Source organism: Apiospora kogelbergensis, assembly GCF_038363985.1.
Source record: "Apiospora kogelbergensis strain CBS 113332 chromosome Unknown utg000010l_segment0_segment0, whole genome shotgun sequence".
Taxonomy (NCBI): Eukaryota; Fungi; Ascomycota; class Sordariomycetes; order Amphisphaeriales; family Apiosporaceae; genus Apiospora; species Apiospora kogelbergensis.
In genome coordinates, this window is record NW_027117427.1 from 281,447 (window position 1) to 302,828 (window position 21,382).

General features: G+C 53.1%; 5 protein-coding genes across 5 annotated transcripts; 2 read left to right on the top strand and 3 right to left on the bottom strand.

The window, feature by feature from the left end:
• Positions 1 to 1,744: 1,744 nt before the first annotated feature.
• On the bottom strand, positions 1,745 to 2,641 carry PG998_014234 (uncharacterized protein; the record flags this gene model as incomplete). Its single annotated transcript, XM_066881050.1, has 2 exons — positions 1,745 to 2,137; positions 2,531 to 2,641. The coding sequence occupies 2 exons, from the start codon at positions 2,639 to 2,641 to the stop codon at positions 1,745 to 1,747; spliced, it is 504 nt and encodes a 167-aa protein (XP_066723902.1).
• Positions 2,642 to 6,654: 4,013 nt separating this feature from the next.
• Positions 6,655 to 6,915, top strand: PG998_014235 (uncharacterized protein; the record flags this gene model as incomplete). Its single annotated transcript, XM_066881051.1, has 1 exon — positions 6,655 to 6,915. The coding sequence occupies one exon, from the start codon at positions 6,655 to 6,657 to the stop codon at positions 6,913 to 6,915; it is 261 nt and encodes an 86-aa protein (XP_066723903.1).
• Positions 6,916 to 9,674: 2,759 nt separating this feature from the next.
• On the top strand, positions 9,675 to 11,117 carry PG998_014236 (uncharacterized protein; the record flags this gene model as incomplete). Its single annotated transcript, XM_066881052.1, has 1 exon — positions 9,675 to 11,117. The coding sequence occupies one exon, from the start codon at positions 9,675 to 9,677 to the stop codon at positions 11,115 to 11,117; it is 1,443 nt and encodes a 480-aa protein (XP_066723904.1).
• A 4,250-nt stretch (positions 11,118 to 15,367) lies between these two features.
• Positions 15,368 to 15,950, bottom strand: PG998_014237 (hpt domain-containing protein; the record flags this gene model as incomplete). Its single annotated transcript, XM_066881053.1, has 2 exons — positions 15,368 to 15,636; positions 15,772 to 15,950. The coding sequence occupies 2 exons, from the start codon at positions 15,948 to 15,950 to the stop codon at positions 15,378 to 15,380; spliced, it is 438 nt and encodes a 145-aa protein (XP_066723905.1). The 3' UTR covers positions 15,368 to 15,377.
• A 455-nt stretch (positions 15,951 to 16,405) lies between these two features.
• On the bottom strand, positions 16,406 to 18,188 carry PG998_014238 (uncharacterized protein; the record flags this gene model as incomplete). The annotated part of the gene is made up of 2 exons (XM_066881054.1): positions 16,406 to 18,089; positions 18,166 to 18,188. The coding sequence occupies 2 exons, from the start codon at positions 18,186 to 18,188 to the stop codon at positions 16,406 to 16,408; spliced, it is 1,707 nt and encodes a 568-aa protein (XP_066723906.1).
• Between the last annotated feature and the right edge of the window lie 3,194 nt (positions 18,189 to 21,382).

Sequence of the window (21,382 nt, forward strand, 5' to 3'; positions counted from 1 at the left end):
CCTGCGACAACCACCCCGTGACTCTCTGGGTTTGCTGCAGGAACCTGTACTCGATGTCAGTTGACGATCTGCGTCAGACTGAATATACGGCGACTTACAGCTGTTCGACCTTCTGTGTGCTGTTCGGGGTTCGGGCGCCTGTGGTTAGCTGTATACCTCGTTGGGACGGCGGTGGAGACCTACAAAGTCGTGAACCTGGCGAGACGTGGGCGTGCGTGAGTAGGAGAGCTCTACCGTACGAGGGCGGGGATAGACTTACTTTTCGTTGTGGTGGGCCAGCTCGGACCGGACGGCGTTGAACTTGTCCAGCAGCTCATCCACCTTGTCCAGCAGTTCTTGGGTGTCGCCCGACGTTCTTCGTTTTCAGTACAACGCGCGGACTGGATGTGGAGGGACCTACGGTAGCGGCGAGCTGAAGGGGCCCGAGCCGAGCCCTTCCTCGTTGTCGAAGAAGTTGGGAACGTCTGGAAATGACAGTGGTTGTTGGTTCGGAGGCTGGAGCTGCGTGGCAGAAGGAGCGACAGTCTTGGGCGCAGACGCAGGTGCGGGTGCAGATGCGTGCGCGGTGGTGGCGTGGCCTGCTGATGGTCGGGCCTGCCGTGGGTGGCGCGGACGCTGCATACCGTGTCGCTGCGAAGGGAACATACCGGTAGATGGAAGTGACGGTGAATAGAGGAAGCTACAGGGGGAAGGGAGCACGACGGACGAAGGGCAATGGGGTATGGAACCAACTGAGAGAGCCTCGACTACACAACTGATATTTATGTGGCCAAGTGCGGTGCCGTAATGAAGCAGAAACATGGATGCCAGCCCAGCACGATTGGTAGGTTGGGCTGTCGGGCGGAAATGGGCTTGCCAGTTGGGAAGTGCTGATCCATAGCCTGCACTTATGGGCAGAGGCTAAGTTCTGGACGAAGTACGACTTGTGAGGCATAGCCATGCAAGAGCCGATTAGCAGCATCCGACTCGGAGCAGACGTGGCGGAGGGTCGAAGTGAGCCTGCACCGAAAGCGGCCGACAGCATGTGATTTCGGATCTTTGGCCTATTCGTGAGCAAGCAGCTCATCTGCAGCTGCCGTCAGTCCGGACTCTACGTGTGGGATGTACCACCGTGTCCTGGTGTGGATTCTGGCTCAGAGGCATTCTGCGTCCTACGGTCCTCCATTCGAGAGCCAGGTCAGCAGAACGAGGTCGACCGGGGCTAGGATCAAGTTCTGGATTGGCTGCTCCCCACCCCTGAACTGCTCCAGCAGCGCATCCGCCCCGCGCGTGAACGGCCCTTCCGGTGCTGGTTCTGGCTCGCCGATTTAGACGCTGGATGATTTCGGCGCGCCGCTGACTGTCCCGTTCCTAGGCCAGTCTAGATGCCTGCAGGATTGCATGGGCGACATTGTGACCAAGGACCGGAAAGGGCGCGTGAGGATGTCCATACCCTTGGAGAGGCGAAGCAGCAAGGTCTCGCATCGTCGTGACATTGGCATTGGCCTACTATGGCTCAATACGTTGGCAGATGCTAGGCAGCCTGTGGATTTAATTCCAGTTATGGAAAACTACCTACATCGGCGAACCACATCCATACACTAGTACAATTACTAAAGTGGGCACATGAAGAGGATATGTGTTAAAAAGATAAACGATTGTGCAGCTATGTGTTCTTCTCATCATACTCCCCTTTTTGAAGTGCAGAGACACTGACATTAAGCATTGATCCTTTTCTCCCCTTTTTCGTCTGGGATACCGAACGTCAAAACACAGTTATAATGAGTGGAAGCGTATGGCACGCATGGCACGCATGGCGGTACTTGCCACTGGTAGTGAGGGTTGAAGCCAGTCGATCAGTCCCAGCCACTTCTATACCCGCCGTGGTGACGGCAATACCGACCATATCCATCATATCCGCCACCACCATAGTGTTTTTCTTCTCTCTAGTCGTGGCGTCCACCGTCGTGGCGTCCACCGTCGTGGCGTCCACCGTCGTGGCGCCCACCGTCGTGGCGCCCACCGTCGTGGCGCCCACCGTCGTGGCGCCCACCGTCGTGGCGCCCACCGTCGTGGCGCCCACCGTCGTGGCGCCCACCGTCGTGGCGTCCACCGTCGTGGCGCCCACCTCCGCCATCAAATTCCTCTTCTCTCTTAACTAACACATTGTATGTCAATAATAAGTATACAGCTATAAATCATCAACAGGTGGGAAGACGAACTGTTGTATCGGTAGCCATCGTGATCGTACCAACCACTTCAAGTAGGTGCAGCCACAGCGATTAGCTATAGCATGATAGCGGTGTGTATAGCAGTGGATAAGCGGGAATGGGCGTGATGAGGTGGATTTAACTCAAAATTGGCAATGAAACGTACTGGCAATAGCGGTGGCATCTGTGCCAGTCCTTACTGTCAGCATCGTCTTTGTTATCGGTCTTCTCATCAGCCCTCTTGGCAACAAAGCCCAGGGGCTGGTCCTGAGAAGCGCATTTGTCAGTGCTCGAGGCTTGCTTTATTTTACTAGCTCCCCTGGGAAAACACGATGACTTACATCAGGAGCGGCCCGCTTGTCCACGGGCTCAACGTCTTTGCCGGGCATAGGGTTGGCAATGACATTGGCACCCAGGAGGAGGACAGCAGCTAGTATCTGCTTCATGACCATGAAGAAGGAAGTTTTGGAGTGTCTATATTATATTTGATGAAGGATGTGGAGTTTAAAGCTGTATTGCAGAGATTCCGTCTGGTTAAAAGTTTTGTTTTGAACCATGCTATGAGGAGTAAGGAGAGACACCAAAAGACATGCGTTCTTCCCTGTCTTATATATGTGTTGGCTGCAGCCCGAGGGGCCGGATCTGCCATGGCTATTGCCCTTCTTGTCAACGTTTCCCTCTGGTACATGTGTGATATAGTAGTCCTTGTCTCCATCATTTATCCACGTAAGAGGCGATCATATCTGGCCATGTTGAGTGCCATGGTTGACTGGCTGCCGCAACCGTGGCATATCGACGCGCATCCAAAGTATCTAGACCATACAGTATCGTGCGTTTGGGGAAACCAGAGCCGTGGCCGAACAGCATAGCTTCAACCTTCGTGGTAGGCATGGTATTGAACAGGGTCTAGAACCGGGTGGTGGCCATGTGTATTGATCAACCATAGATGGTACTGTCCAGAAAAGAGAAGACAAAGGTCGTAGCAGGCGCAAACTCAACGATTAGAGGCTGTGACTATTCCGCCCTTGCGTAGATTCCGGTCCCCAGAAACCGAGAAACGGCCCCATCGATAGAGTTCGACGGGCGGGGCTGTTGTGGACGACTGCGGGGGCGAATGACGTCGATATGGCCGAGACCCTGGGCCCGGCGACTTATTCGTTACTGCTGGTTGACTTCTGCCAAAACAAGGGTTTTCGCCAAACTTTCGTCTTCGCAGTGTCTGGGACCCCTGGCTCTTGCATTTGGGGTCATTCTGTTGTAAATTACATGGTGGGTTAGGGATTATGACGAAACTTGACCTATCTACTAACAACCCACCACCCCCTGCGATGGTTTCGGCCTAGCCCTCTCCGCCGGCCTTAATTGCACGTAGGGTAAGTGGGGAATGGACCAGAAGTCTAAAGAAAGAGGGTCCTCGATCCGATTAGAGTTACCGAGAACGTTGCAAGGTCGTCCCCCTTTTTCCATGAAAGACCCAGGGATTTGGTTTTGGGTTGCAATGTCCACATCTACTGTGACAAGGGCAGTAAGGGCTTGGTTCTGATTCAACTAATAATTGACTATGGCACTTCTAGGGGCTCTGGTCTTCTGTCCTTCCGCCCCATCTGGGAGGGTGATTCGTCGGGCTTATATACACCTAGTCTTGCGTCCTTTTATCCCATAGCCGCCATATCCTTTAGAAATGTAGTTGCCCGTTGGGCTGATATGCATGCCTTCGTTGGTATGCGTGTGACATCTACTGCGTATCATTCACTAGACAGGGCTGAAAAATCCACAGAAAAGATCTGGCCAGGATCAATGAAACTTACTACGTGTATGCTTTGAAGCTAAGAATCAATTGCGGCTGGCAAGAATGGTATCCAAGCTGTTTTAGATCAAGACGCCTTTTGCAGACATGACGGGATTTCTCAAACTAAATACTCCAATGATATTCCCATTGGTGTGTCCATACCTCCAGGCTCTAACAGACGGTCTCTTACTCACATAGCCCCCTTTGAGGTTGTTTTTGCGTGACCCGGAGCGAAGATATCCTCCCCATTATTTTAACTCGGAATTAGTCTAGGTCTATTAGTATCACCCAGACTGACATGTGAATATCACCTAAGAACTGTCGTAACGAAGTGTCATAGTGTTGTAGAACCGTTTTGATACGGAAACTATAAGGCGATCGAGGCATCAGCCCACCTACAGACTGAACAGTTAGGGCGAGATCCAGGTAAGCCTTGGCCTACCATGCCCGTCCAGGACGAGTAAACTGGCCTCCTTAGGGTCAGTTGGTTGAGTAGAACCGCCCGAGGTCTTTTGACTTGTTCTGTAGCGACAAGCCGCTCTTGCGGACCTTGTCTTTCTGCGCCTTGGTGTGGGCCATGGCGGAGGCCTAGCTACCTACTATGGTTCGGCCACTTGCTGGACCCTCTTGGGGTATATTCCTGGAGCGTCCATTGGGCTACAATAACCTCCCGCGTAACGGTAGATATAGCAAGTGCTGGCCTGCGGATGTCAAATGGGATGGCATAATGAGCTCGAGTTGGGCGAGCGTCGCCAGGGGAGCTGCCGATCCGGTTCCGAACCCATGTTGGCGAGAGGACCCCGGGCCAACTTCTCTTCGGCGTGTCTTGAGAAGTTCTTGCGCAGCAGGAATATTGGGCAGTTGGCCCTGAAGGCGCGGGATCGCGAAACGGCGCCACGCTAACGATGGTGTGTTCAAGGGACCTGACCCGCTAGTCGCACTAGTGCGCCATTGCTACTCTTCCGGCTTTGCACCCAATAACACGCCAACGGGTGCGGGCAACTATGGAAGCCAGGACCGGAAACAGCCCAGGAGAGTATTCGAATCTCGACGGAATGCAGCAGAAAGAAAGCAACCGCTGGATTATACCGGCTCCAAGGTAACCTACCTCCCTGCGCCGGAACAGTACAAGCGGAGCGGTGGGAACATCAGGCTCTGGGTCCATTTAAAATCGGCGCACTTCGGGAAGGTTCAATAAGCGACTACGGTCCCGCGGACCAGAATCGTAGTTTTGGCCTCCAGTATCCTTTCTGCAACTACACGATGGGAATTGGAGGACCCGAGGTGCCTCGTGTGAGCCAGCAAGTGCGACACGGCCAACAATGGAACACAACAATATCGGCGCTGCTGTCCGCTGGGTCTGCTCATTTCGACCGGCGGCGCCATCAGCAGCTCTGCATCCTGAGGTCGACATCTGCCCTACCGCAGCTCAACCAGCCTTTGAGCCGGCTGCGAAAAAGCGCTTCCTAATCGAGAGCCTCTAGCATCGCAAAATGGCAAAGCCACACCGTCGAGTACTGCACCGGTCTCTTTTGGACGAATGTACCTTGGGGTACGAACCCAATTGGACCGGACGTAGCTTCAGGTATCATGGTCAGGAAGTGATGCAAATGACTGAGTTGTCGTCTTATGATACTAGTAGGTACGGACCAGAAGAGCAGTATCGAAGAGTTGGGGTACTGTACAATGAGCACATGCTGTATGAGTACCCGAGAGAACAATTAGATGCGTTTCGGCTGCCTGCCGTGAACGGGACGAACTAGTCCAAAGCAAAGAGCCCTAGAAACGTTTCGGCAGCTACTAGGACGATATACACATTGGGAGCTGGAATGCGTGTCGCCGGCGAAGTCTAGGCATAGAATCAGGACTCGTGCCAGCTAGAACGGACGGCGGAAGAAGACAGCAAGTGTCACCAGTTGTATGGGTCGTATGAGCAGTATGGCAGTAGCTATGGCGTCGCAAGCGGGCAGCGAGAACGTCTCACACGTCCACAATGTACATAACGTACTCTCAAGGAAGCCGTAGTAGGACTCGATCTACTGTAGTCGGAGACCCAGTTCAAGGAAGGATATAGCGTTTCGCTGATCAGATGGTCCTAGTACAGCTCGATACCACAAGACGCCTTACAAATCAAAGACCGTGACCTCCGATCAGACGCCTCCGTGCCTCCCGTCAAAGCAGTCGCGAAACACCGACCTACATGTCGCCTGATACTGGTCTACGGATGTCTGTTGATGCAGTTCAGAATTTTTCGATAAAAGAAATGGTCTTTGGTACTCTGAGTGACACACGCTCAACCACGCCGGGTCAGATGCAATGTGACGAGTGGTATGAGCCAACTGTGGAATCTAGCCGCCAGCAGCATGCTGCTAGTGATGTAGCGACTCGGCGAGACGACAGACCTCAAGTCATCGCCGATGGCGGTGCTACAAGCTGCCGCACCTGGCATGTTGTCGGACAACGTGGAGTAAGCTATGCGCAAGTAAGAGTCCGCCCTCTGAGCAGCTTTTACCACGAGGTTAGCAGCGCCGAGCCGGCTCAGTACCAAAGCGAGCTTGACGATATCAACGACTTGATCGAGATTTTGGGCCGGGATTTCGAAATCGAGGAAAGCGAGCACGGGCTTCAACATAATAGAAGACACCGGCGGTCTGGCGGACATTGCGGGCCAAGCTAATGCAGAAATACGTTGCGCCGCTTCTGCCCGTGTCTGCTCTAGCAAGCTTGAACAGCAAGATCACTGTTGGCGGTGTGCGTCTTAGCGGTGTCTTTGAGAAGCCCAAGGCCAAAACGGAATGGTTGTATGACGACGAGAAGCCGCCACATTCCCACTTGCCGCTGGTGGGCGTCTCTGCTCTTACCCTGGGGCTTTGCATAACTGCTCTCTTCGGTACAAAGCTGTACAAACTGGCTACCATGGGCATGCTAGTCCAGTAATCTAATCTCTTTTTTCCTGTCTTTGACTTGCGAGGCTGAAGAAGTAGCGAGAGCATTCAACCTTGCTTTAGTCAGACTTATGTTTTTCAGTCATTTCCTTTTCGCGTCTCAAGCTCCTAATTTAGAGATAGGAGAAAACCGAAGTCGCGTGTCAATAAAAGCCAGTCCACTGGACCGTCGCCTATTGGAGATACCCCTTCACTCCTGTTCAAGTCTACCAGACTACCCACATGTATCGTAAACATTTCGTCCTCGCTGACTCGGTCTGAAAAAGCTCGTCAATTCCAGGTTCATAATTCCTAGCCTAATATTTCATATTTCAAGTTGCCTCTTACTTATTACCGCGGCCCGGTCAGTAGACTAGTTAGTTGTAGTCAGTCTATTCAGGGGTTCGCTCTTTAGGAATACTCTCATTTCCAATGAGCTTGACGAAGGTGGTGGGCAGCAGATGTCGTAGCAGCAACGTTGAACAGCTGGGCAGTTCTTCGATCGTCGCAGCGTCGGCAGATCCAAAACGCATCACCTATAAAGTTAAGTTTAGCTTACGTATATGTATTACGCAAGTAGCCTTCATACCTTGGCTTTGGTCGGTAAATATCTCGCGAATGAATATCCCTTGTGTTCGGATCCAGCTGCTCCTGCCTCGCGAACCCTTCTTTGTGTTAGATGGAAGATATCGGTACCTTGGAGGCCGATGATCCGACCAGGACCCACTAAGAGAAATATGTACTGGGACAACCGCGCTGTACCACAGACAGAGAGTTCAACGAGACACAACCAATCACGCGTCTGACACTTTGAGATCGCATCATCAAGGGCGAACCGACGGCCTCGCCAGCTGGCCGTCGTTAATCTAGAAGCCTCATCCGAAGTTGAACTGCTTGATTGCACTAACTGTGCGCGAATACTAAGCGGACGAGTGCTCCCAAATATTGTTAAACTCATGGGAAAGAAATCGATTCGAGGGTAATTGATTGAAACTAGAGTTCGTGATTAGCTATTTTTACGTAAGTCTAGTAAGCTAACGAACTGGTGTTGAATGAGATAGGTAAATATGGCTAGTGTAGTGGCTGGTGAGCCATAGCCACACCGTGCATCTGACTGCTTTTGATTGGTTATAATCGTTTTTACTATGGGGTCATGCTTACTAATATATATCTCTCTAGATTTGACCAAATAACTTAACTATACCAAATATTAAGTCCAGCATATTTGCTTGTTTGAACTAGTGAATATAGTATATTTGTTTATTTGTTTGGTCGATTTGTTTGTTTGACTTGATCGAACGGCAGCGCTGCCTCAGACACCAACCAACCCTCAACAAACAGTCCGTCACTCTACTTTTATTAAAAGGAGTCTCTGCTCATCAATGAAGCTCCCCAACCATGATTTTTCAAGCCGTGGACCAGATGGCGAAGGGTATGCAAGCCGTGGCGCATGGAATGACTATCATGCGCAACGAGCTTCATACTCTTAGAGAGGCTAATCTGGCCCTTTCCAAGCGCCGGAGAGCAAAAAGGTCACGAGTACAGCTTGGAGGGGCCCTTACTATTGACGAATCCCAAAGATACAGGACGAGAAGGCAAAGGGTAAGCGTCTAGCGACTGATGAAGGTGAAAATGGAGGTCCGTCGAAACGGAAGGCGGCAGGCGACAGGCGCTGTGGCATTTGTGGTCAGACAGGTCATAATGCGCGGATTTGTGGAATCCGTATAGAATTAGGTAGCGAGTTAGATAGCGACTGATTTAAATTGACTGAAAGTGTTATGGTTGAGATATCTTAGTAGAAACTGTCGGGAAGTGGGAACGGTGTCCGGCCAAGTGATATGTCCGGCTGAGTGGTAAATCACGTTATAGGTAGTTCTCTTTGTAGGGGATGATAAATACATGGCCAACCTAACTTACCTACGAAAGTCGTTCTAAATAATTAGTGGGTGAGGGCGCGCATCACAGGTTTTGGGTGGTGCTCTTTGGTATAGGTTCCCCCTCCATCTTCCAGGTTCTGACCATAGAAGGGAGGATGGCGGGAACTAGTTGGACGTCGTGGAGGTGGGCATGGCTGGGTCTCGTTGATTTAAGTGACAGGGTTTGTGGCCGGAGTCCTTGTGTGGGGGGATGTGATATCGGCATTTCGGTATGTTGCCAAGGCCCGATGCCCAACAGCGTTAATGAAGCGTCCGGCCCCTATACCAGGAATTACAAATCAGTACTCCTCCGAACTTCGAAGCCACAGCGGAAACGCAAGCTCATTCTTCATCATGTAATCGGAGCCTTGCATGGGAATCACCATTTAGTTTTAGAGTTTAATAAGAGGCCAATTTGTGGCCTATCGTGTCCAGAGGACCAAAGACCCAACCCTTGGCTGATGCATTACAGAAGTGTTGCCTGCACAGCTTGTTCCAATCTATGGCCCCAGGAACATGATCGAGGGACAAGGGCTTGGCTTGGCCGTTTGGTTAATCCTGCTACGGAGCGGGCCACCAGTGACAACAAAACCAGAAAATCCTTAATTACTGAGTCCCTGAGTCCACCATGGCTGACTAGAGGGTCTAGAGTTAGGACCTATCCTACTTCCCTTTCCAGGCTATATTAGTTTGGCTCTATCTTCCATAGGAATGCTCTCGACGTTGTTCAATCCACTATCCTTTGGTTTGAACCTCAAAGATACTCATCTGCCCATCACCTGCTCATTATCATCTTCATTGCCATCACGAAATGCCTCACTCTGACCAGTACCGTTCGGCCTAAATCATTAACGTCATGCCTGCAAAGGAGAGATATCGGCACCAGGCCGTCATTGTCGGTGGTGGTCTCACGGGCTTGGCACTGGCACTCATGTTGCAGATGCACAATATCGATTATGTGCTTCTTGAATCCTATGGAACGGTAACGCCAGACGTCGGAGCCAGTATTGGTCTCTTTCCCAATGGCCTGCGAATCTTGGATCAACTGGGGTTGTACGAAGAGCTCCTCCTCCAATCCATGCCAGTCGAAAAAACCGTTATCCGAGATGGCGTTTCCGGACGGCGCATCACCACCCGTCCTCTAAAGGAGGTCTTGGCTCAGCGCCATGGCTATCCAGCCATGTTCACCCAGCGCCACCAGCTACTTTGCCTCTTACACCGGCACGTCCAGGAAAAGGATCGGGTTCACGTCAACAGGAAGGTGACCCGGGTCGACACTCTCGATAACAGCGCCGTCGTCTACTGCCATGACGGCTCCGTCTTCGAGGGTCAGATCGTCATAGGTGCAGATGGTGTACGCAGCACTATTCGGAAGGAGATGTGGAGGAACGCCGATGCGAACAACGACGGCGCTACGATTCCTGCACGCGATAGAGCGCCGGTCCCCTGTGAATTCGCTTGCGTTTTCGGCACTGCCAAGGCTACCCCGGGCCTTGCGCCCGGAGAGACGGTCAATGCGTCCGCTAATGGTGTCATGGCTGGCTTGATGAGCGGGCACGGTGGGGACGTTTTCCTGTTCTCGTTCTGGACGATGCCCGAACCCCAGCGGCGGTACGCGCTCGACAACATCCCACGCTTCGGCGATGAGGACATGAGGCGCGAGCTTGGGCGCAGCTCCGACTTTATTGTCGCGGACAACGGGATGCGCCTTCGTGATGTTATCAAAAGCCTCGACTCCAGTGGCGTGACCGCTCTTCCGCACTATGTTATGCGGAGATGGCACTACGGACGCATCATCATCATTGGCGACTCTGCGCACAAATACAACCCATTCGCCGGCCAGGGAGGTAACAGTTGTTTGGAGTCGTGTGCCGCGCTCGTCAACGCTCTGCAGGACCAAGGTTTTGAAGGTGGAAACCAAGCTTGGGAACTGTCCAAACTGAGCAAAGCCTTTGCTTCAGTAGAGACTGAACGCGTCAACCGTCTCGTCACCATGGTTGAGCAGGCCCAAGATGCCATCCGCATCTCTTCCTGCGGTACTTGGAAGTCACGATTATTTACCAAGTATATTTTGCCTCTTTTGCCGCTATCCATTGCGATGAAAACGACTAGCGAACAGATCTCTGGTGGTGTGTGCTTGAATGCCTTTCCACGTCCGTCCGTCACCCACGATTGGCCTTATGCCGACGACCCGCCCACGCAGCAACAAAGAAAGCCTATGCGAGCCACTATAATGGTCACCACGCTGCCTATCGTAGCTTTTATGGCGTTCTTGTTGTCAAAGACATTCGGCGAGTAGAATACAGCCTCTTCATTTGTCTTACGAACCTTGAGCTGGTACGAGGATATGAAATGAACACAAGGTTCTTCTTAAATATAGAAGAGGGCACTCAGTAATTTTCGTTGCTTTATTTGTTGTCATCGTTCTGAACAGCTAAGTGACACAGTATCATATTGTCTTCTTCAGGTAAGACTGAGAATATGTAAATTGTTTTGCTGGTAGGGTCTATCGTGATGGCCGCCGAGCGTCTTACATGTCATCTCCAGTCGGTTCAGGCCATACTACTTATCGATCATGCTACCATAGAGTCGCATGGTGGGACATTCCACAGGCCGAACTCGAAGAGAACGTCGGTAATAGACCTGGCCTTCTCCATCGGCTTCCGGAGCCTCCATTGGCAGGACTGGTCGTACCTCCCAGGGACAGGATCCGACCACGAGGCCGTCAGCCTCCGAGCGTTCCTCCCAGCATACCAGACAGCAATACCGCTTCCGCCCCAGTTCTGCACCAAAAAGGCCGACTGGGAAAGGTTTCGAAGACAACTCAGGGAGGTTGCTGTCTCTCTCGAGTCCACCATAGATGCTGCAGCCGATCGAGGCGACTTCGAGAGCGTCGCTTTATCGCTTCAACAGGCCATCGAAGAAGCCACAAATGAGTCGACCCCAGTGAAGCGACCATGCGACAGGTCCAAAGCCTGGTGGTGCCCAGACCTGACCGTCCAGCGGATGCGTTATCATCGAGCCTTCCGACGATACAAAAGAACCACAAGCCGGGAGACGGAAAAAGCCTGCAAGGAGGCGAGGAACAGCTACTTCCAGGCCATCGACCGGGCCAAAACAGACCACTGGTTCACGTTCCTAGCGGAGGCCAGTGGCAAGGAGATATTCACTGCGTATGGTTACACCAAACCACGAACAGACCCATTCATACCCGCCCTACGTTACGAGGTGAGCGGGAAAGTAGAGATCGTCAACTCGTTCTCGGGAAAATGCGAGGCCCTAGTCTCTACCCTGTTCAAGGGAATACAGCAGTCGGATCACCCTCCATCGCCACCAATACTACCTCCACTGCCGCATCCATCACCTGCCGGCCCCAGAAGCCGGGCTCGATCTAACAGCAAAGGCGATTGGCAATGGCCTACCCTAGCAGCGATCGAGATCGAAAAGGCTATTCCGCAGAAGGACACAGCCCCAGGGGAGGATCGCATCAACTGGCGGATCATCCGCGAGGCGTACGCGGCCATCCCGCACGTGTTCTATAAAGCCTACAAAGCCTTGTTCCACAGCGGCTACCACCCTGCAGCGTGGAAGACCGCGATCGGGGTCGTCTTGCCGAAGCGTAACAAGCCCGACTATTCCAGAGCAAAGGCCTACCGGCCCATCTCGCTCCTCCCTTGTCTAAGCAAACTCCTCGAAAAGCTTTTTGTCAATCGGCTAGCGTACTTGGCAAACGTCGAGCCGGACCTTCTAGAGAGCTCGCAGATCGGCGGCAGGAAACAACGCTCGGCCATGGACGCTGCCCTACTCTTACAACACTACATCGAGCGGCGCCTCCAGGAAAAGAAGATCACCACCGTGATCTTCCTCGACATACTGGGCGCATTCGACTTGGTCCAACCGGAAAAGCTGGTCCAGGCCCTCCGGAAGCTCCATCTGCCCGACGAGCTGAGCCGCTGGGCCACTCACTTTCTCTGCGGGCGCAAAATCAGACTGCTGTTCAACGGCCAGCTTTCCAAATCCTACGCAGTTTCGGGGCTGCCACAGGGTTCCCCTGTTTCCCCGATCCTCTTCTTGCTGTATGTCCGCTTTGTCAGCGCACAGAATGGCACGCTGCAGCTGTCGTACATGGACGACTTTGCCCTCGCAGCAAGCTCGACGTCGGCAAAGAAGAACTGCCGGATGCTTCATGACGCCCTGAGAGAACTGTTCGACAAGGCCGACAAGGCGGGCGCGACCTTCGAAGTGGAAAAAACAGAGCTGATTCACTTCCACCGTGGCAGAAAACCCCTGCTGGACACCATAACGATCCAGGACGCCGAGGTGATACCCAAGCCCGTGGTTCGCTGGCTCGGCATCTGGTTCGATTCTGGGCTGACGTTTCGGACCCACGTAGAAAAGCGACTGACCCTAGCCAACGGAGCTCTCCAAGGCATCCAGCGCATCGCCCGCCAGCGAAGAGGGCTCGGGCTGAATGCCCTGCGCCAGTTATACGTGGCCTGTGTAAGCTCGGTGGCCGACTATGGATCCCTGCTCTGGTTCGGACGAAGAGGCTGCCAATCCCTGTGGGAACAGTACCAGAAGCTCCAGAACCAAGCACTGGCCACGATCACGGGAGCTTTCCCCAGGTCACCGACCAAGGCACTGGAGGTCAAAGCTGCTCTCCCTCCGCCGGAATGCAGGCACATGAAGCTCGCATACCAATATGCACTTCGCTTCATCAAGCTACCCCACAACCACCCCATCAAGCAAGCCCTTACCAACAGACCACGAAACCAACCCGCTCTGGGGAACAACTGCAACTACGGTCTTTCCCAACCCCCAACGTCCTACCCCACACAACTCCAATCACTCGTTCTCTTACTAAAGAAACTTTCCAAATCACCGAACATAGAAAGGGTAGACCAATCTTGGTTTCCGCCATGGTACAGCCCACCCCTGCGCCCGGTTATTCTCAGCGTAGGGAAAGAGGAGGCAGCGAAGAGACATCGGGAACTACTCCGAACGATCCCGCAGCACGCAGCCATCATCTACACGGATGGCTCTTTCGATACCCGAGGGAATCCAACGAGGTCTGCAGCGGGCCTCTGTTCCTTTGCTCCACACACGAGAGCAGCCAAATGCTACTCTTGGAATCTGGGCCCAGGCCTCCGGATTGCGGACGCAGAGCTCATATGCATACACAAAGCCCTGCGAATTGCCCGATCGCGGAACGCTCCCTGCTACATCTTTACCGACAGCCAGGCCGCGCTCCGCCAAACGCAAGGAACTAGCTATCTGGCCAGGCAAGTGAACAGCATTGCAGAATCTCTCCAACATCCTGTCCAGCTCCATTGGTGTCCGGCGCACTGTGGGATCTGGGGCAACGAGGTAGCCGACAAGCTAGCGAAGAAGGGGCTTCAGAAGCCCCTCCCACGACACGATCGGCAAGACCAGCTCGTATCCCTCAGCTGGCTGAAGAGCCAGATCCACCAAAAGGTGAAAGAAAGATGGAAGCAGCTGTGGGACCTCGAAGAACAGAATGAAGACCACGGCCGACGCGTTCACGGCCTGGGGAAGCAGTACCGATTGTTGACTAGAAAGACGCCAAAGGTTGCAATGAAGCCCTTCGACTACTCTGGATTTCCTCGGAGTGTCACGTCCGCGTATATCCAGCTACGCACAGGCATAGGACACATAGCAACGTACCTACGTCTCATAGGGAAAAGCGACTCAGACGTCTGTAGGTATTGCGGCAGAACGAGGCAGACGACAACGCATCTCCTCCTCTACTGTCGGCACTTCAGCAGGCAGCGACAGCATTTACAGAGGCAGCTCATGGGGCTCCCTCTCACGACTAGCGTTCTTTTCACTACCATGCGTGGAAAGAGGGCTCTGCTCTCGTTTCTACGGGAAACAAAGCTTCCCTTTTGCTAAGTTCATCGAGCAGGCTGTGCATGGACAGCAAGTTGAGCGATGGAATTTCTAGTTTGGACTCTCCTGGCTTGAAAGGAGTAAGCCCTCATCAGGGCTAGGTTTGTCATAATGTCTGTCATAGCTAGATAGCTGCATACGGACAATAAACTTGATTCAAAAAAGGGGGTGTCCAATGCAGAACAGCACAATATGGCGCCCAGGACGCAGAAGTTGAACTTGATGATTTGCCGGCACAAAAAGCACTTCCTGGCCAAAAAAAGCGCTTGCGAATCTTCGAGCTCTGGATACATACTGCAGAAATAGAGTCATGCTGGATGATTCTGGCTCCGTTGCGAATCGGCCCTCTACGTCGAAAATGGTACAAAGGGAGCGGTTGGGGATTTTAGACTCGGCGGACGGATGGGTATCAACTAGCAAGTGGGCGACGACCAACAATGGCGGACATCAGGACCGATGCGCGTATGGTGTCCTATCTGCCCTGAACATACTGCTCGTCGCTGGCTTTGAGACTGTGTTAGCATCATCAGCAGCTCTACATCGTGAGATCCATATCTACCCTACTGTACATCGAAGTAAACTAACTTTGGATGGACCTCGCACAGCGCAGACAACCTCATGCCAGGTCTCAGCTTCGCCTATTTGCCGATTACAGCGCAGGGGTGTTAAAGAACTTCCTGAGTACAGTTTCGGCTTCACTATACTCGGTCTTGAGACTTTTGAGTGCGTCGGTGACGCGCGATAGACAAAGTTCCTCATCCGTTTCTGGAGTACCATCTTCGTTTTCCTGTTTGCCGTACCGCTGGATTTTCTCACAGCCGTCATTAACCTTGGTCAATCCCAAAGTGGCCGATGAACCTTTCAAGAAATGACCAAGTTCGGACAACTCATCCAGATTCTTGGCTTCCCTGTCAAAAAAGCCACCAGCAGTCAGTCACGGCTTGTTCTGATCGAGGGCACTCAAAGATGACGGCTTATGGTGGTGATCGCAAGAACTAGAGCGTCCTTCTCCTTGGCACGCTTTGGGTATGGGCCGAACACACAGGGCCTCATCCATCTTCTCGAACGTTTCCTCGGCCTGCTCAAAGAAGCCGAAAACAATGGACTGGCTAAACTCGCGGTCGTCTTCACTGGCGTCCATCTCCAACATCTGACTGAAAGTCTCACTGTCGATAGAGTCTCCTAAGTCGGTAAGGTTAGCGTCGCCTCCACCATGCTGCATCGGCAAAGCTTGGGTCAGCACCAATGCATCTGTGTGTTATTATTGGTAGGTCTCCTCATCCAGTATTTTCACATACGTGATTGGAAGAAATTTTTGCCTCGTTTGATTATGAGAACGAAATGTGAGTGATTTGCGCAGTCCTTTCTGTCGCGGGCCAGAATCAAGTGGAAATATTGGCGCTTGATAACAAAGACCAAGACCGGCAGAAGTGGTAAGGGGAGCCTAACCCTACAACGGTGAGGAGTTGCTCAGGCAGGGTAGTAGCGAGATGGGCCGGTATTTTACTCGTAATTTGCACATTGGTAAGCGATGTTATAACTCTGCCGGCAGCGATACAACAGTGTCTTGTCTCAGCAAAAGCAAGCTAGTGCAAGCTAAGAAGAGTCGTACCATAGTGCTTAAATAATACTGTGTAGATAAGTCATGAACTTCCTCCCAGATGACAACAATCGTATTCATACAAGATGGATATCTTCGCAGTTGGGGACCGAAGTGGTCGCACTGTTATTACTACTGTGCCAGAAGTCGGCCATGGAGACCAGGGCGGCACGCGGGGTGTAGGCCTGCTGCGACATGCGGGCAAGGGAGCGCATGAAGGCCGGGACTGAGCGGCCGAGCTCTTCGCCGTCGCCCCAGTGCTTGGCGACGCCGAGCAAGATGGAGTACTCGAGCATCTCGGCAATCTCGCGGCTATCCCAGATACCCTCGCGGCGGTTGAGTGACCGCAGCAGCCCCAGCGCACGCTCCCGTTGGCCAGGGTCGTCGCACACACTAATAATAAAGGACAGATCCGAGATGAGATCGCCGTCGAGCGAGAAGGTGGGCTTGTTGCGCGCGAGTAAGGGTGCCGCCAGGCACTCGGCGCGCTGCAGGCATGCCTCGCACGCCTCGGGCGACACGTGTGCCACGCTTCCGCCGTTCTTGAGCAATTCCACCACTATCTCCCAGAAACTTTGCTGCAGCCGGAGCCGGGCTAGCATGCTGCGGTCGCGCTCCGGCAGCTCCTCGGGGCGGGGCAGGCCTCGTGCAGTGAGCTCGAAGCGCCGCTTCCACGCATAGAACCGCTCGTTCCAGTGCTCTTCCCAGAGGGGCCCAAACGTGTTTATTGTGGTGATGGTGTTGTTGGTGACGATCGAAAAGGACACGGCAGACCTCAACGTGCCCCGCGGAAGCCCTTGCGCATACGAATCTGCTCTAGGGATTATGTCCTCCGAGACTGGTGGCAGTGATGTATGTATTAGATGCTGTTGTTCGGTCTCATGGAGCGCTATCAAGTGGCCAATGTCCAAGGTCCGGAGCGCGTACATCGCGTCGTTCAGGTTACGGAAGGGCTGCTGGTCTTCAGAGACCATGGTGGTGGCGGTGTTGTTGGGCAATCCCGGCGTCAGCGGCGCGTCCATAAACCACGAAAACTCAAGCCCGAGCCGGGCAAACATGTCATACACCTGTTGCCAGAGGCCGGCATCGCCGATCTCGCCGGCGGCGTCCAAGGACGCGAGAAGCTGGAAGCCCGACTGGATGTGCTTGATGGCCTCTGCGTACCGCCCCAACAGGCTCTCGAAGGTCACAAACATCAGACAGCAGAGCAGCGCGCCATGAGACGAAGCGACCGAGTTCTGCGACGACATGGCCCTCACTAGGCAGAAGATAGCTCGGTTGTACTGCCGTATCGCGGCGTTCTCCTGCTCGGTATCCCATGTCGTAAGGTCCGATACCGTATAGGATCGTATGATGAAGAACTGATGGGCAGAGCCGACCGCCGCAATCGACTGGCGCAGATAGTCTTCCTGATATGCTATGGGCAGTACATAGGTGTCCCAGAAGTCCACCAGGCCGGCGGAATCGGCAAGCCCGAAACGGGTGCAGACACGGAAGTGGTGGAAGTAGCGTGCCTCGGTGGCGGACTCGAAGACGATGGGATTGATGCTGAAGAGCGGGAGGTGCCGCCGCGACGGGCTGCTCCTACTGTTGCTAGCTGGGCTGCTAGAACCGGTAGATCTTGCCGCCCTCAGCAGCAGCGTCGAATCGCCTTCCTCCTTAGACTTCTGTGGGTTCGACGGATAGCCGTCGCACACCACATTGGCAGCGACGCAGCGACGACATGTGGGCTTTTCTTCATCACATTTCTTGTGGCGGATTCTGCGCCAACGTCGACATTTTTAGCGAAACGACAATGAATGTACATCGAGTGGTGATATGGGAGGAATCTTGTTACCTGCTGTACGGTAAGTACCACATCTTGTCAGCTAAGTCTCCATTCACCACCGCTGCAAAGTGTCACACTCACCAAGTCATGCAGCCTGTGCGGACCCAATGGTTGAAGGCCCGGGTGTACTTCTTCTTCTCGGCCTGCGTAGGCGGAGCCTTGGGATCTCCGGACAAATTGCTGTTTTTACTGACCATGTCGCCCGACTTCTTCACCTCGCAAATAGGCTCTGAAGATAAGGCGGATTAGCAAGCATCGGTATCGGGCAATGAATGTATTGAGCGCGAGATCTGCTTGATTCGTGTGCATGTGCCTTCACGTGACGCATGCACCCAGAAAAAAACACTTGCTCGGGGCCTGAGGACTCTGAGCTCCGAGAAGGCTAGCCAATCGACATCCGCCACGCTTTCCACCACGAAACAGTCCTAGACTAACTAAGAGTTAGATTGGGACTAGAGTCTCACTAAATTGCCATGACGTATGCACCACTTCGGGATCATTTTCCTCCACGCAATCGCGGCGGAAGTCAATCTCCGCCGGCTGTCCCTGCGTTAAAGTGTTACCACACATATCACTCACTATTGACCTTGCATTCGTCCCAAAGAATGCCCACTTTCCCCTCATCTCTCTGTCGATAACCGGATCTTGAATTTCTTTCGCATTAAGTTGACCATGATGACTTCCTCTGGAGGGTATACCGGCCTGTGCCAGTTAGGATAGCAGCGAACGAAGCAGCCAGGACGTCCAGCGGTCTCGCACCTCCTGCGTGATTCCGTGATCCTGTGATAGTAACAGATTAGCTAGCTGCCGCCAATGTGTTGTTTTCATTCTTCCAGCTGCCGCCGAGCGGGCAACTAGGGAACATCTTGCCTTTCCATGCCCGGAACCGGTATCCCAAGACCAGGTTTAAGAACTCCCTCATCCTGCTGTTCTGCACGGTTTTCACAGCTGCGGTCTTATTGCCTTTTGGCGTGGGTCATGACGCGGTCTAGCTACCCACAACGGTTCGGCAATTTTCTGCGCCCTCTTGGATCATCTTTCTGAAATTGTCCATTGAGCTATAATAGCGTCCTGCGTAACGATAGGTATAGCAAGCTGCTGGCCTACTGGTATGAAATGTTGATGACTGATGAGTTCAAGTTAAGCAAACTTCGCCAGGGCAGATGCTGATCTGGTTCCGGGACCCATGTTTGGCGAGAAGGACTTCAGAAAGATTTCAGTCCCAGCTTCTCTTCGGTGACTTGAAGAGAAGTTTTCACGCAGCAGGAAGATTGGGTGATGGTCCTAATTGCGCGCGAACCGGCTCCACGCTAATGATGGTGTGTTCTAGGAGACCTGGCCCGCTAATCGCGCTAGTGCGCCATTGCTACTCTTCCGACTCTGCACTCCAACGGTAGGGCCAACAGGTCTGCGAGCAACTATGGAAGCCAGGACCGGAAACAGCCCATGAGTCTTCGAGCTGATGCAGCAGAAAAACAATGCAGTCCAGTATGCCAGTGGATGGGTTGAGTCCCATTGTAAATGCATCGAAATCGGACCAGAATGGTTGTTTCGACCACCCAGTGTCACTTTTCTGCACACTACTCCATTGGAACTTGAGGAGGCCCGTGTGAGCCAGCAAGTGCGCCATGACCAACAATGGCTGGCTTTCCTCATTTGAACCGGCGGTCCCATCAGCAGTCTACAACCTTAGGTCTACATCTGCCCTACCGCAGCTTAACCAGTTTACTACAAACGTTGCGAGAGCCGTTTCTTCAGTACATACTGTAACTTATGTACGGGATCATAACTACGCCCGGTATGGAACTTGACGCAACATGGTTAGATCGGCTGCCAATAAGCAGTTCCCAATCGAGAATTCGGTAGCAACTCATAGTGGACCGGTTTGGGTACTGTACTGTATTGCGCTTGGTCGCTTCTGGACGGCTGTGCCCCGAGATACAAAGGCTGGGATATTAGAGTAGCTTTCGGTAGCATGGTCAGGAAAGAACCAGAACAGTAGCACGCAAGATTCGGCGTACAGTGACCCCGTGCTACTCCGTGACTACGTACGAGTACGACCAGATGCATTTCGGCTGCCCGTCAAACGCTGGGAGTATGCTGTGAGGACTGGACTAGGCCAAACAGGAAAACTTTGGCTAAACCTATGCGACTGTCGGCTCCCGTGAAGCTTTTCTGGCCGAGTGGATGCGGATCTCAATCCTCGTGCTCTGCGCGACTTGGCCGGGTCGCTTTAGCTGCCACTGACGCTGACAGCCAGCAAACCTTGCTATTCCTGACCCGGCAGGTAGAGATGATATCGCTGCTGAGAGCGTACGAAGTAGTGAGTAGTATAGGCTAGGTACGTTGTAGTAATCTAGAAGCGGCTTGCGTCTTTGCTCGTGGTGCGGCTATGGCTAGGCTGTTCCTGGCTCTACAGTTATGAGTCGAGCACCCGACTGCAGAGATAGCCGTCGTCCCAAATATCTTGTCAAGGTAATCAGGTTCCGCTGGACGGCTCCCACTGAGTTCGAATGTGACGGCCCTCCGCAGGTGGCAGTCAATCCTTGCAACTCCGTGCCATGCTAGGGCACAACAGACAGGAGGGATGTCGACACGCCATCTAGGTGCATCACTGGCAAAATCCATTGTTTACAAGGTTACGCGGCGCCGAGACAATCAAAAGGTGGTCTCGCGCACTGGCCCGAAGCCCAAAACAGCTACGGCCACTTGGAGGGCACAGGCCAAACACTCATTGGCTCATCGAGTGGGGCTGGGGCCAGCCGGATGGACCGCTCGGGCGACTTCGACTCCTAGCGAACCTTCACCATATATTGGGACATGGGCTACGAGGAACTGCAACACCACATTAAAATGCATATGTGCCTGCTGCGTGATCCCCACGTTTATCATGTGGCTGGTTAATTAATTCCCTTAGAGCCCGTCGAACTTTATTGTTTTCAGTGCCTATATGCCTACCGTTCCGTACTCTCGATGGTTTTCGCGATGGTTATTTGGGTCGAAATTTTACTCCCGGCGACCCATGACACTCTCGGAGTGGATTTCGATCCCGCCGTCTTGCTCTCTGTTCTCAGCACCCATAGCCACATAAACAGGCTTTACATTTTTTTCATTTCGTAAGGCCAATCGACCCGACAATCACCGACTCTCGAGCAGTAATGGGAATACATCACCGAGACGAGATGCAGCGGCCTGATCAATCCGCTCCATCCGACGGAGCTGAGGA